Source organism: Cherax quadricarinatus, chromosome 43 (genome assembly GCF_038502225.1).
Source record: "Cherax quadricarinatus isolate ZL_2023a chromosome 43, ASM3850222v1, whole genome shotgun sequence".
NCBI lineage: Eukaryota > Metazoa > Arthropoda > Malacostraca > Decapoda > Parastacidae > Cherax > Cherax quadricarinatus.
The window spans coordinates 24,943,173-24,959,033 of record NC_091334.1 but is presented as its reverse complement, the minus strand read 5'-3'; the positions used below and the strand labels follow the sequence as shown (position 1 = coordinate 24,959,033).

Here is a 15,861-nt window from a genome sequence, read left to right as displayed (position 1 = left end):
CTCTTTGATATTCCTCGTGTCCATCTCACACTATGCAAAAACTCAATGCACATAAAAGGCCCTAAAATCTGGAACTCATTACCTGTAAATATAAAAGAAACACTACCTGTTTATAAATTAAAGTCTCTTCTCAAAGATCACTTACTCACCCAAAACCAAATAAATACTGAATAACTGAACCTTATAAATTGTATATCTTAAATTATTATTATTTTTTATTATTATCACACTGGCCGATTCCCACCAAGGCAGGGTGGCCCGAAAAAGAAAAACTTTCACCATCATTCACTCCATCACTGTCTTGCCAGAAGGGTGCTTTACACTACAGTTTTTAAACTGCAACATTAACACCCCTCCTTCAGAGTGCAGGCACTGTACTTCCCATCTCCAGGACTCAAGTCCGGCCTGCCGGTTTCCCTGAATCCCTTCATAAATGTTACTTTGCTCACACTCCAACAGCACGTCAAGTATTAAAAACCATTTGTCTCCATTCACTCCTATCAAACACGCTCACGCATGCCTGCTGGAAGTCCAAGCCCCTCGCACACAAAACCTCCTTTACCCCCTCCCGCCAACCCTTCCTAGGCCGACCCCTACCCCGCCTTCCTTCCACTACAGACTGATACACTCTTGAAGTCATTCTGTTTCGCTCCATTCTCTCTACATGTCTGAACCACCTCAACAACCCTTCCTCAGAAAAACTTTATAAAAACTTTATATCTTAAATGTTTCTCACAATTATATCACATAAATGTTAAACCTAAAACCCAATCTAACTTTATTATTTTTTAAATACACTACCTAACAGAATACTCCATTCTACTGAATGTACAACAATGCATACAACCATATGACCTGTCTTTGTAATACTCACTTGTGCTTTATAGTAATCTGTATACATTAAAGTTTTATCACTGATGTCATCATTGCTTAGTTCATCTTAAGTTAATTTTAAGCCAGCCCGTAATGCTATGCATAGTATAAGTGGCTTTGGCATGCTGCTCTTATCTGTATTTTTTGTACCTCTGTATGTGTGCTCAAATTTTTAAATAAATAAATAAATAAATAAATATATAACAAACACCAAGACAGCCGGAGTTGTCTTGAAGAAAGAGCAACAAGTTCTTCAATATAACACCAAGACAACCCTGGTTGTCTCTAAGAAGGAATAACACAAGTTCTTCAAATTAGTTAGTCAACAGCTGAGCTGTGGTACCTGTTGCACTGAATGCAGCCAGTACCAAGAGCCTGGTTGATCATATGGTCAACCAGGTCTGGTCTGGTGTGGGACCAGGTTACTGGTACAGCCATTCCAATAACTGTTTACATGTCTGTAGCCAGCACTACATCAGCATGTCAAACCCATACAAACCCACTCATCTCCACTCACTCTGATCTAAAATCTCACACACAACTTGCCTGCTGGATGTTCAAGCTCCCACCCCTTAAAACTTCATCCATACACACCCACAAAACATTTTTTGCCTCTTATCCAATAATTTTTCTAGAGCCAAATTTTCTTATTTTTTGAGAGCATCAGAGTGTGTATGTATAAGGGACAGACCTCAATATAACACTGACCTGCAGATAATGATCACCAATGATCTCCTGCTTGATGTAGAAGAGAAGACGTACTCTGAGGAGGACCTTGTTGGAGTGTCGTGTCAGGTGTCGCGAGTATCCCTGATCTAGGTAAACCTCTGTGTCATACTTCTCCTCCTTAGCCCAGTCTGCACCTTCCATGTGAGAAGCGACCAGCTTGGCTTCTCTTATCTTCTTCTTGCCCTTCCTGCCTCGTGGCACTGGAGCGGAGAGGCCGATGTGGTTGTGGTGGATGCGAGTCTTGCCGTCCGACGTGGGAGAAATGAGATCGAATATGAAGCCCTTAATTTTGTCATCACCACGGTAATAGCGAATGCAGAAGAGAAGGATCATGCGAGCACAATCCTGGACATCCACTTCTTTCCAGGCTGGACGGAAGTCACCGTGGGCAAGGATCTCCTTCCATCGTCCCCAGCCATAGATCAACAAGCCCTTCTCCACTTTGAAGCATTCTGAGCGTAGCCACTGGCCATACCTGACGACATCCGGGTCCAGTTGCTCCTCCTCTACTACCCAGCGGGACGCCCTCGTGTTACGTGCACCTCTACCTCCTCGTCCTCTGTTGCGGCCCCGGCCTCGACCCCGGCCCCGAGATCTACTATTCGCTTCTATGACCATTTCCGGCTCTAAATCCCTCTCTTGGCCAGAGTCACTGGCCGAGGACTCCAGGTCACTGCAGTCCAAGACAGACTCATCGTGGCCGTACCTGCGGATCTGAGATCTCCTCCTCGGCTCTTCAACGATCAACGTCTTCTGTATGGCAGAAAAAAGAAAATTTGGCAGTCAAAACTTTTACCAGACTACTTAGAATAATAATAATAAAAAATGTTATAAAGGTTTCAGATAAGCTAAATTTGAACTCACTGGTTGCCAGACAACAACGACTGGATTCCTCAGTATTAGCATGGCAGGTCATCATCAAAAACATTATCCACTCTATTATTTTATAAACACACTGGCTGTCTCCCACTGAGGCAGAATGACCCGAGAAAGAAACATTGTCGCCATCATTCACACTATTGCTGTCTCACCAGAAGTACACAGATATGACAGTTTAGATGTCACTCTAAACAGCAAATACCCCAAACCCCTTGTTTAGAGTGCAGCCACTGTACTTCCCACCTCCAGGACTCAAACTTTCTCATACAGGATGTAAGCAGAGGTTTACACAGAAGCGTACCTTGCGAAGTCTGTCTCCCACTTCTGTGTCAATTTCCGCTCGCTTGGCCCACTTCTTCCAGAAGTCAGGGTCATCAATCTCAATATCTGAACGGTTGTTGGAGGCAGAGAAAGAAGCTTTGGAGAAGGAGGAACCCTTCTCACTTTCATGCTGAATGACAGTCGTTCGCCGAGACAATATCTGGTTGATATCCTCCTCGCAGAAGTCCCCACCATCACCATCCTCATCCATCAATGCACCATACGCACCTGAAACAAAGTTGATGCATACCATGTCTCTGATGAGCTGTTAGTCTACCTGTAGCCTGGTCTTGGACCACCTGTGTCTGCTGTCAGCTTGATCAACCAAGTTGTTACTGGTCCTGGGCAAGGCATCAAAAACAACTCACAGGCATCAAGAACCACTCACAGGGACCAGAAGTTATTACAAAGTATTAACTGAGACTTGTGGAAAACTGAGTGATGGGGACAGTCTACCATGGTAGGTGACACTACCATGATGGGTGACACTGTACCATGATGGTGACACTGTCTACCACGGTGGGTGACAGTATTCAATAAAGGCAATAAGTACAATATTCATGTATATTAACCTGTGTGTTGAATCTCAGCTCGTGGCCCCACCTCTCAGCCTTCAGATCCCTGTCATACTTGCTCTTAAAAATATAAATTGAGTCTGCCTCTCTTCCTTCATCAAGGCCACTCCACTTCCTGAAACACAAAACCATAAAGGCCAGGAACTGAGACTCAACCACAACAGGTGGGTACAGTGGCTGGGGGATGATTGAACATCAGGTCTGGTCCACCTTCTGGGATCAAGAGTTGCTCACCTTTCTTTAAGAGTTCCTCTATGTCAGCTTTAGAGAGTCCCAGAGAGTTGCCGCCGGCAGCACCATTCTTGCCGCCTTCGCTGTTCATAGACTGTAACACTGCTTTATCCAGGCCCAGCTTCCTCGACGCCTTGTCGAACATCTCCCTCTCATAGGTGTTCCTGCACACCAGTCGGTAAATTTTGACGCTCTTCGACTGGCCAATGCGGTGGCAGCGCGCCTGTGCCTGCAAGTCATTCTGGGGGTTCCAGTCACTGTCATAGATTATGACTGTGTCGGCTGCTGTCAGGTTGATGCCCAAACCACCGGCCTTGGTACACAGCAGGAAGACGAAGCGGTCAGAGTCGGGCTTGCAGAAGCGGTCAATAGCCGCCTGGCGCATGTTGCCGCGGATGCGGCCGTCTAATCGTTCGTAGGGGTACCTAGATGGCAGAGATATTTTATTAAACCACTGTTTACCCAATGACAAAGTAATAAGAACATAATAAGGAACACTGCAACAGGCCTACTGGCCTATGCGAGGCAGGTCCAATTCTCCCACTAGCTTAAGCCAATGCCTTGACCTAGTGAGGTCAGACAAGTCACTTAAGGGAGGAGCACTGCATCCGACCTAGTAGCACAAGCTAGTCAGATCCAACTCACACCCACCCACCCACACCCACTCATGTATTTATCCAACCTATTTTTAAAACTACACAATGTCTTAGCGTCTACGATGGTACTCGTGAGTTTGTTCCACTCATCCACAACTCTATTACCAAACCAGTGCTTTCCTATATCCAGCTTGAATCGGAATTTTTCCAAAGCCATTGCTGCGAGTCCTGTCTATGTTAGATATTTTCAGCACACTACGATCACCTCCTAATGTGACCAATTATGTAAGTGTATTTATATAAGTGCGTTTGTACGTGTATGTTTGGGGGTCTGAAATGGACTAATCTACTTCACAATATTCCTTATGGGAACAAATTCGGTCAGTACTGGCACCTGAACATACTTCTGGAATGAAAAAATATCGTTAAGCGGGGGTCCACTGTATTTACATCCCCTTTATTTATTCTTGTTTTCCATTTATACACCTCAATAATATCCTCCCCCTAATTATATGTCTCCAGAGAGTGCAGATTCAGGATCCTCAGTCTATCCTCATAGTGAAGATTTCTGATACATGGGATCAACTTTGTCATCCTCCTTTATATCCATTCTGTAATGAGGCCTAACCAAAGATATAGACTTGAAGAACAACCTGAGGACTTCAATTATTTATACTTCTTGCTATGAAGCCAAGGATTCTGCTAGCTTTATTGTGAACACTAATGCACTGTTGTCTTGGTTTTAGATTACTGCTAACCAGAACTCCTAAATCCTTTTTGCAATCCATAATATTAAGATCTACATTATTTAGTTTATATGTGGCATGGTTATTTTCCTGTCCAACGTTTAGAACTTTGCAATTGTCTATATTAAACTGCATCTGCCACTTCTCCAACCACTGCATCAGTCTATTCAAATCATCCTGGAGTGCTCTACTCCCATGGGGTCAGTACAGTGACGGGGTCGGTGCAGTGACGGGGTCGGTGCAGTGACGGGGTCGGTGCAGTGATGGGGTCAGTACAGTAACTGGTCAGTATACTATACAGTACCAACACCTGACAGCAGGTCACTACCTTGCTGGCAAACCAACACCTGACAGCAGGTTACTATCTTGCTGGCAGACCAACACCTGACAGCAGGTCATTACCTTGCTTGCAGACCAACACCTGACAGCAGGTCACTACCTTGCTGGCAAACCAACACCTGACAGCAGGTTACTATCTTGCTGGCAGACCAACACCTGACAGCAGGTCATTACCTTGCTGGTAGACCAACACCTGACAGCAGGTCATTACCTTGCTGGTAGACCAACACCTGACAGCAGGTCACTACTTTGCTAGTAGACCAACACCTGACAGCAGGTCACTACTTTGCTAGTAGACCAACACCTGACAGCAGGTCATTACCTTGCTGGTAGACCAACACCTGACAGCAGGTCATTACCTTGCTGGTAGACCAACACTTTCTAATTAAAAAATAACAACCTATTTTCTAAATTTACAGAACCTTTTGATATTGACCATACTTTCTAACTTTATGATGGTCCTTGACACTGAACTTACTTTCTAAAGCTAAGATATTTATGATATGTACACAGTACTACATATGTATATTATACAGGATATACACATAGTATTAAAGATGATATATACTACATATTATATATACACTAAATGCTATAAAGATTTATTTGAGTTGTTGAACTTACTTCCTAAATATGAGATAATCTTCAAGGATATCAAGAAGTTTGACCATCTGAGAGAAAATGAGAACTCTGTGACCATTGTCCTTCAGTTTAGGTAAGAGTTTGTCCACCAGGACCATCTTGCCGGAAGACTGGATCAGAGCATTGTAGTAAGTGTCTGGGTCAGAGGTGTTGGCTGGACTGGAGTCACGGTAGTCCTGCTGGATGGCATCCTCCGCTCCTGACAGTGCCGGTGGTCAAAATTTTCAATATACACAGATCCAAAATGGTCCAAAGAAATTGGCTAAAAATTCACCTATAATTTTCCACACATTCATTTCTCTTATAAAGCTCCACTATACAGTCAGTTCTCTTACAAAGCTCCCAAAAACAAAAATAACTGTCAATTCCCATTTTGTATTTAATTCCCCATAATATAGTCCCACCCCTCTCCCCAACACCCTAGAATTTACTTCTTGTACAACCCCATCTATAAACATGTTAAACAACCATGGTGACATTACATAACCCTGTCTTAAGACATACTTTTACTGGGAAGTAATCTCCCTCTTCCTCTCCCTCGGCCTGGTCATGGACCGGGCCGCGGGGGCGTTGATCCCCGGAATAACCTCCAGGCAACCTCCAGGTACACCTGAGCCTCACTATCCTTATAAAAGCTACATCATTTATTAACTTACCACCTATACCATACACCTGCAACATCTGCCACATTGCTCCTCTATCCACCCTGTCATAAGCCTTTTCTAAATCCATAAAAGAAACAAAAACTTCCCTACCTTTAATCTAAATATTGTTCACTTATATGGTTCAATGTGAACACTTGGTCTACACATCCCCTTCCCATTATAAAGCTTCCTTGTTCATCTACAGTCCTGTTCTCTGTCTTACTTGTAATTCTTTCAATAATAACTGTACCATAATATACTTTACCCCGTATACTCACAAGACTTATTCCCCTATAATTTTTACACTTCTGTTCTCTTTACCTTTATATAAAGGAACTATACATGCTCTCTGCCAGTCCCTAGGTACCTTTCCCTTTCATACATTGAACAAAAGTACCAACCACTCCAACACTATATCCCCACCTGCTTTTAACATTTCTGTCATGATCCCATCAGTTCCAGCTACTTTACCACCTTACACTCTACCCACAGCCTTACACCCCCCTCCCCCCCTCACATCTGGCTCGGTCACTCATACAAGATGTTATATCTCCTGGGCCAAATGCAAGTAATCACTGCCTCCCTCTCTACATCATCTCCCGGGCCAAATGCAAGTAATCACTGCCTCCCTCTCTACATCATCTCCTGGGCCAAATGCAAGTAATCACTGCCTCCCTCTCTACATCATCTCCCGGGCCAAATGGAAGTAATCACTGCCTCCCTCTCTACATCATCTCCCGGGCCAAATGGAAGTAATCACTGCCTCCCTCTCTACATCATCTCCCGGGCCAAATGCAAGTAATCACTGTCTCCCTCTCTACATCATCTCCCAGGTCAAATGCAAGTAATCACTGCCTCCCTCTCTACATCAACATTTAACAGTTCCTCAAAATGCTCTTGCCATCTTCCCTTCTACTAACTTCCCTATTCTGTTGTTAACTATTAAATCTATTTGTTCCCAAGGTATTCTTAACCTATTTATCTCACTCCAAAACTTTTCCTTATTCTCAGTAAAATTTGTTGACAGTGTCTCACCCACAATCATTTGCTTTCCTTTTGCACTCTCTCACCACTTCTCTCTTATCATTTGTGCTTTGTAAAACCTCTCACAAGTGACTTTTTTTCTCTTTTATCACACTCTTTACCTCGTTATTCCACTCCTCTTTCCTCCTGCATCCACCCTCCTATAGCCACAGATTTCTGCCCCACATTTTAACACGATTTTTAGAACTATCCCAACCCTCTTCAACCCACCACACTACCTATACTCTCACTAACCCACCTTTCTTCCAATAGTTGCTTATATCTCACCCTAACTTCCTCCTCCCTCACTCTAACTGTAGCTACAGGTGCACATCCCTTTATCCGAAACCCTTGAGGCCTGTATTGTTTCGAATTTCAGACTTTTTTGAATTCTCAGAATGATTCTCAATGCCGCCACGTGGCGGTGTGACCCAGCAAGATGATGACAGACACTTAACAAAAATACTTTGGTTTTCGGAACTTTTCGAATTTCAGAATTTTGGATAAAGGGATGTGGACCTGTACAGCTAAATAATCTGATTTATCTGCTGCCCGTCTATAAACACACACATCCTGAAGTCTACCCATCAATATTTTATCCACCAATACTTAATGCAATAAACTCCTTCCATTACATATCTTCTATACTTACTTATATTCTTTTTCTTAAAATATGTATTACTTATTACCAAACCTTTTTCTATACATAGTTCAATTAAAGGCTGCCCATTATCATTTATCTCTGGTGCTTCAAACTTATCCACAATGTCCTCTATAACCATTTACAACAATTTAATTGAAAAAATCCATAGAAATTTAATAAGAGCATCTAATGATGTTCCAGATATTCAGTTTTGAATGTTTTCAATTATGGTTACAAAAACTTGTACTATATATATCTTCAAAATGGAGTTGACTATAAAACTTGTACTATATAAAAGATCTTTATAAGAGAGTTGACTGTACAATATTTTCACTTACAGCCACACTGAGATTCTTCAAATATATGACTATACAGTTATGTGCAGTGTGTATTAAGTGTGTTAAAGGATAACATGGTAGCAGCGCACAATTAAGGTAGGGATGTATTAACCCTTTCAGGGTCCAGAGGCCAAATTTCAAAGTGCACACCAGGGTCCAAGAATTTTCAAAAAAAAAAATTATTTTTTCTTATGAAATAGTAGAGAATCTTTTTCTGAAGGTAATAAAACAAAAAGTACGAAATTTGATGGAAAACTGACTAAATTATGCTCTTGCGAATTTTGATGTGTCAGCGATATTTACAAATCGGCGATTTTGCAGACTTTTACTCCCATTTTAGGCCAATTACATTATTCCAGTCTACCAAATTCTTAGCTATTTCACTAGTATTACTTCTATTCTATCGATTGAGCACAAGAAATCGCCAAGTCAACTGTTTCAACTACAAAATAAAGTGATCGGAAATTGGTAATTTGGCCAATTTAACACAAAGTTCAAAATATTCCAATTTCAAAATAGGGTCCAGAATAAACAATGTAGGTATTCCTGGCACTAAACTAACATTTCCTCTGTTCATTAGTTATGTTTTGAGGCTTTACAAATAAATTCCATTTTGATTTTTTATTCACATAATGAATTTTTATTCAAACCCAAAAAACAGAAGATTTACTGTTATGCAATATTGTAATAATTGTATAAATATCATCACCATATTTGTGAATGTATATTAGATCCACCAGCTGACGTGTATTAGACGTGTGAGGTCGTTTGTTTACTCTTGAATATCGGCAAAAATTTAACATTTCCACTACTTTGAGCTCAGTTTCAAGCCATTTCCAGTGCTAAACCCAACCAAATCATCTCTATTTCTGTAATATGTCTTCCATTCTATCAAATGAGACCAAGAAATCGCAAATACAACTATAAAAAACATACGAAAAAACATTGCAAAGTCGCTGTTTTAGTCGAAAATCACATTCTCAGTTTTTTCTCTCATTATAAACTGTGTGCTGCAGGATTTGTTTTATGTGGTGCACACATACCACATTGATGTATTCTCTCATATCTAGGCCCAAATTTACCACTCACAGCTTATCAGAGTGAGCTGAGCTCATGGCGTAGATCTACGGTTTGGACCCTCAATGTACAGCCGTAGATCTACGGCACGGACCCTGAAAGGGTTAAGAGAGGATAACATGGTAGCAGTGCACCATTAAGGTAGGGATGTATTAAGTGAGCATAACATGGTAGCAGCACACCATTAAGGTTGGGATGTATTAAGTGAGCATAACATGGTAGCAGCACACCATTAAGGTTGGGATGTATTAAATGAAGTTAACATGGTAGGAACGCACCATTAAGAAGATAGGGATGGAGACAACACTTGCGTAGTTCCATCATGGTGTTCATTAAGCTCGGAACATTGGCATACGTTGCTCCCTTCACCAGGAAGTCAAAGTTACGCTCCAGGATCGCTCGGTAGTATTTCTTCTGAATGTTTGTCAACTCAACCTGAAAAAAAGGTAAACAAAAGTGCATAAACAAAAGTACATACAGAAGCTAAACGAAGCCTAAATTGTTAAAGGTTTCCAACAGGATAATGAAAATTTCTTTGTTTAATCATCATCATGCATATTTTTTTTTTTTATTATTATCATCACACTGGCCGATTCCCACCAAGGCAGGGTGGCCCGAAAAAGAAAAACTTTCACCATCATTCACTCCATCACTGTCTTGCCAGAAGGGTGCTTTACACTACAGTTTTTAAACTGCAATATTAACACCCCTCCTTCAGAGTGCAGGCATTGTACTTTCCATCTTCAGGACTCAAGTCCGGCCTGCCGGTTTCCCTGAACCCCTTCATAAATGTTACTTTGCTCACACTCCAACAGCACGTCAAGTATTAAAAACCATTTGTCTCCATTCACTCCTATCAAACACGCTCACGCATGCCTGCTGGAAGTCCAAGCCCTTCGCACACAAAACCTCCTTTACCCCCTCTCTCCAACCTTTCCTAGGCCGACCCCTACCCCGCCTTCCTTCCACTACAGACTGATACACTCTTGAAGTCATTCTGTTTCGCTCCATTCTCTCTACATGTCCGAACCACCTCAACAACCCTTCCTCAACCCTCTGGACAACAGTTTTGGTAATCCCGCACCTCCTCCTAACTTCCAAACTACGAATTCTCTGCATTATATTCACACCACACATTGCCCTCAGACATGACATTTCCACTGCCTCCAGCCTTCTCCTCGCTGCAACATTCATCACCCATGCTTCACACCCATATAAGAGTGTTGGTAAAACTATACTCTCATACATTCCCCTCTTTGCCTCCAAGGACAAAGTTCTTTGTCTCCACAGACTCCTAAGTGCACCACTCACTCTTTTCCCCTCATCAATTCTATGATTCACCTCATCTTTCATAGACCCATCCGCTGACACGTCCACTCCCAAATATCTGAATACATTAACCTCAAAACCGGCAGGCCGGACTTGAGTCCTGGAGATGGGAAGTACAGTGCCTGCACTCTGAAGGAGGGGTGTTAATGTTGCAGTTTAAAAACTGTAGTGTAAAGCACCCTTCTGGCAAGACAGTGATGGAGTGAATGATGGTGAAAGTTTTTCTTTTTCGGGCCACCCTGCCTTGGTGGGAATCGGCCAGTGTGATAATAAAAAAAAAAAATTAACCTCCTCCATACTCTCTCCCTCCAATCTGATATTCAATCTTTCATCACCTAATCTTTTTGTTATCCTCATAACCTTACTCTTTCCTGTATTCACCTTTAATTTTCTTCTTTTGCACACCCTACCAAATTCATCCACCAATCTCTGCAACTTCTCTTCAGAATCTCCCAAGAGCACAGTGTCATCAGCAAAGAGCAGCTGTGACAACTCCCACTTTGTGTGTGATTCTTTATCATGCATATTAACCCATTTAATTAATTTATAGTTTTAAAGTCACTCACAGTGTTTATCAGGAAAAATATTTCCCTACACACTGAGTGTGTCACCACATCTCCACACTGTCACCACACCTCCACACTGTGTCACCACACCTCCACACTGTCACCACACCTCCACACTGTGTCACCACACCTCCACACTGTGTCACCACACCTCCACACTGTGTCACCACACCTCCACACTGTGTCACCACACCTCCACACTGTGTCACCACACCTCCACACTGTGTCACCACACCTCCACACTGAGTGTGTCGCCACAACATTTCCCTCCACACTGAGCATGTCACCATAATGTTTGACTCATAAATCATCATTTAACCTTCCAGGATCCAGACTCTCAATCTGAAATTTGTCCACAGGGTCCAAGAATTTTCAAAAAATTGTTTGCTATTTTTTCTTATGGAATGGTAGAGAATCTTTTTTTCTGAAAGTAATAAAACAAAAAGTACAAAATTTGATGGAAAACTGAGGAAATTATGCTCCCACAAATTTTGCTATGTCAGCGACATTTACGCATCGGCAATTTTGCCCACTTTGACTCCCATTTTAGGCCAATTACATTATTCCAGTTGACCAAATTCTTAGCTACTTCGCTAGTATTACTTCTATTTTATCGACTGAGCACAAGAAACTGCCCAATCAACTATTTCAACTACCCAATAAAGTGATCATAAATTGGCAATTTTGCCAATTTCACACAAAGTTCAAAATATTCCAATTTCAAAATAGGGTCCAGAATAGACAATGCAGACATTCCTGGTACTAAAATAACATTTCCTCTGTTTATTAGTTGTGTTTTCAGGCTTTACACATGAATTCCATTTAGATTTTTTATTCACATAATGAATTTTTATTCATACCAAAAATGAGAAGATTTACTGCTATGCAATACTGTAATAATTGTATAAATAATATCACAACATTCGTGAACGAACATCAGACTCACCAGCTAATGTGTATTGGACGCGTGATGTCATTTGTTTACTCTTGAACACTGGCAAAAATCGAACATTTCCGCTACTTTGAGCTCAGTTTCAAGCTATTTTCAGTCCTAAAACCAATCAAAATCATCTAGTTCTGTAACATCTCTTCTGTTCTATCAAATGAGACCAAGAGGAGGAGGCCTGGTCTCAGACCGGGCCGCGGGGGCGTTGACCCCCGGAACTCTCTCCAGGTAAACTCCAGGTAAGATATCATGAATATATACAACTGTAAAAACATATGAATATACACTGCAAAGTTGCCGTTTTAATCCAAAAACACGGTTGCAATTTTTTCTCGTTATGCACTGCGTGCTGCAGGATTTGTTTTATATGGTGCACACTTACCACATAGATGCATTTTCTCATATCTAGCTCCAAATTTACCATTCACAGCTGAACTGAGCTCATGGCAAAGTACTACGGCTTGGACTCGGGCTTCATAGCCGTACAACTATGGGACAGACCCTCAAAGGGTTAAGGATGATAAATATCACAGATATTGTATTAAAAATTATGTTATCAATATTTACCTCAATAATGGTCTCCTCCTTGGGTGCCAGAGACTTCTCCACGTCCTCCTTCATCCTGCGAAGCATCATTGGCTTGAGCAACGCCTGCAACTTGTTCACTTGATCTTCTGTCTGCAAGTTGCCAAACTCTTGCAGGAAGGATTCCTGCGAGGAGAACTGTGTTGGTTCCAGGAAGTTGAGCAAAGAGAAGAGCTCGGTGACGTTGTTTTGCAGGGGAGTGCCGGAAAGCAACACTCTGTGCTCCAGGAACATCAATCTCAAACCTTCCAGCAACTTGCAGTTCTGACAAGTAACAAACAATTAAAAATATCATTGAAGGACATTTTAATGTTAGATAGTAGAATTAACATATTGATCACCTCCCACTGAGATCACCCAACACAATCACCATCATTCATTTGATGTCTGTTATTTATATCAAAATTAAGTCATAATAAGAGGTTTTACAGCCAGTGTTTGTCTTCAAATAAATGTTTATCAATGTTAAAAAAGAAAGTCAAAACCCTGTTTAAAACTAGTCTTAAACTTGTTGAGCACTGACCCTGTTCTTGAGCCTGTGAGCCTCATCAATGATGCAACATCTCCAGTGGATCTCCTTGAGTTCCAGGCAGTCAGAGATGATCACCTCGAAGGTAGTGATGAGTACGTTGAACTTGTACACATTAGGAATGCGGTTACCCTTGTCATCCTTGTAGTACATCTCATACTCCAAGATCATGTTGCGACTCCCTTGCCTGTACAACATCATTGCAAACTTAAACAGTGTGTTATTAGCATTAAGTTTGGGAAATAATGAAGGGAGTTCTATGCACTTTTGTTATAGACTAAGCACTTAGCATTGTACTTCTATGATTTCTGTCACAACTTTCAAAGTTTTCAGGAATTTTTGTAAGAGTCCTAAAACTCATTTTTGCTACTGAGGAGCAACTGTGATTAGCTGGGACCAATCTCTCTCAAGTCTACAACTACACTGCTTCACACCTCTCAAATTTGCAACTACACTGTATTATAAACTCTTGTTATAAACTAGTGCAGTTACCCTACACAACTTATGATCCATGATAAACTATCTTGTTGTAAACTAGTATAGTTACCCTATACATAACTTACGATCCATGGTAAACTATAATATTAAGGTCTGTCCAGCTCTCAAATTCTCGCTGCCAGTTAGGGATGGTGGAGAGTGGTGCGATGATCAGGTAGGGTCCACGGATGCCATATTTATAACAAGCATCCACAAAAGTCAGTGACTGGATAGTCTTCCCGAGTCCCATCTCGTCCGCCAGGATACAGTTGCGCCTGAGGCAACACAACTACATTAATATATGTAAACACACACAGGAATGTTAGTTGTAACACAATGAGGTAGTGTGACCCATAACAGTTTAAATATTTGCCATTATACATTCAACTATTGTCTGTCTTGCCAGAACTACAACATCCTCACTTCTTCAGAGTGGAGGCACTCAACTTCCCACCTCCAGGACTCAAGTCTGGCTAACTGGATTCCCTAAATCCCTTCAAGTTTTCTTGCAAACACTCCAACACCACCAATTGTCTCCTTTTCTACGACACTCACACCAGCCTGCTGGATGTCTAAGAGTCTAGAACTTAAAACCTCCTTCACCCCATCCCTCCAACTCAACATATTCAATATACAAGGTGTCAAACTTACAACACAAAGGTACACACACAGGATCCCAGAGGCCAGAAAATTTTACAGTAGTTGGATAAGATTCAAGAAGTGCCAGAGGTCTTGACTTGACCCCTGCAAACACAACTAGTCTAGGACAGACAAGTGGTAGTACTGAGACAAGTGGTTAATGAGACTTACGAGTTATAATAAGAGAAGCTGAGCCAGTTGAGGCCCTCCAATTGGTACTCTCTCAGAGTATTGTTGTTCTTGTACTCGGGTGTCACCTCCAGCTTTTTCCACTCACTGGGTTTAGGGCGCTTCTTGGGCTTCCACTCTGACTTGTGTGGTGGGTCTTTGTATGCCAGGTACGCCTCAATCTGTGCACAAAACAAGAAACTCTCAGGGATGTCAGGAAGTATTTCTTCAGCCTGAGGGATGTCAAAGTATTGAGAGCAGGTACGACATGGCCCACAAGGCTAGGAGTGACTGTGGCAAGCTGAGAAGTAGGACCAGGAGTTAGGACTTAACTCCTGCAACCCCACAAAGTAGAGTACATACATTGAGAATCACAATTGTCCTCCCTCTCCTAGGTAGGGTACATGTATCACAACAACTACACAGTAGAGTACATACCTTGAGTATCAACATTGTCCTCCATCTCCCAGGTAGAGTACATGTACCACAACAACCACACAGTAGAGTACGTACCTTGAGAGTATCAACAACATCCTCCATCTCCCAGGTAGAGTACATATACCACAACAACCACACAGAGTACATACCTTGAGAGTATCAACATCATCCTCCATCTCCCAGGTAGAGTCCTCATAGGAGAGTGCCTTCCACTTGACCAAGTAGTGTTTGATCAACTTTCCACTGGTGGGGTCGGTGGTTTCCGTCATGTCTAGAATGCGGTCCACCTCGGTATAGTCCGGGTTAAATAATTCTTCCTCCAACTAAAACAAAACAGCAATGATAAAAATAATCAACAGGGTTTTACAAGTTTTATAAGTAAAAAAAACTATCTGCTTTATTGGTTTAAGTAAGTTTAAAGCCTATCTACTACACAAGTGTGGGTTTATAACAGACCATTGATTAAGATGTAATCTTGGATGAAGTTCTCACTGCATGACTCTTCCAACATTAAAACATTTATGACTC

The 15,861-nt window shown here is 41.7% G+C and overlaps 1 protein-coding gene and 1 non-coding gene across 3 annotated transcripts in view; both read right to left on the bottom strand.

Annotated features, from left to right (window-relative positions):
• The window catches only part of LOC128694100 (chromodomain-helicase-DNA-binding protein 7-like), a 328,549-nt gene that overhangs the window by 54,949 nt on the left and 257,739 nt on the right, over positions 1 to 15,861 (bottom strand). For both annotated transcript variants that reach the window (XM_070093744.1, XM_070093743.1), the window contains 10 exons: positions 15,483 to 15,656; positions 14,899 to 15,077; positions 14,175 to 14,363; positions 13,606 to 13,798; positions 13,065 to 13,346; positions 9,935 to 10,091; positions 5,914 to 6,130; positions 3,612 to 4,033; positions 2,783 to 3,030; positions 1,582 to 2,355 (listed from right to left, as the gene is read on the bottom strand). In XM_070093744.1, the coding sequence (XP_069949845.1) occupies positions 1,582 to 2,355; positions 2,783 to 3,030; positions 3,612 to 4,033; positions 5,914 to 6,130; positions 9,935 to 10,091; positions 13,065 to 13,346; positions 13,606 to 13,798; positions 14,175 to 14,363; positions 14,899 to 15,077; positions 15,483 to 15,656 (2,835 nt within the window). The remainder of the gene's footprint in view (positions 1 to 1,581; positions 2,356 to 2,782; positions 3,031 to 3,611; positions 4,034 to 5,913; positions 6,131 to 9,934; positions 10,092 to 13,064; positions 13,347 to 13,605; positions 13,799 to 14,174; positions 14,364 to 14,898; positions 15,078 to 15,482; positions 15,657 to 15,861) is intronic.
• Positions 2,430 to 2,526, bottom strand: LOC128694366 (small nucleolar RNA U6-53/MBII-28). Its single transcript, XR_008407845.1, has one exon. It is a non-coding gene; the product is annotated as a small nucleolar RNA U6-53/MBII-28 (small nucleolar RNA).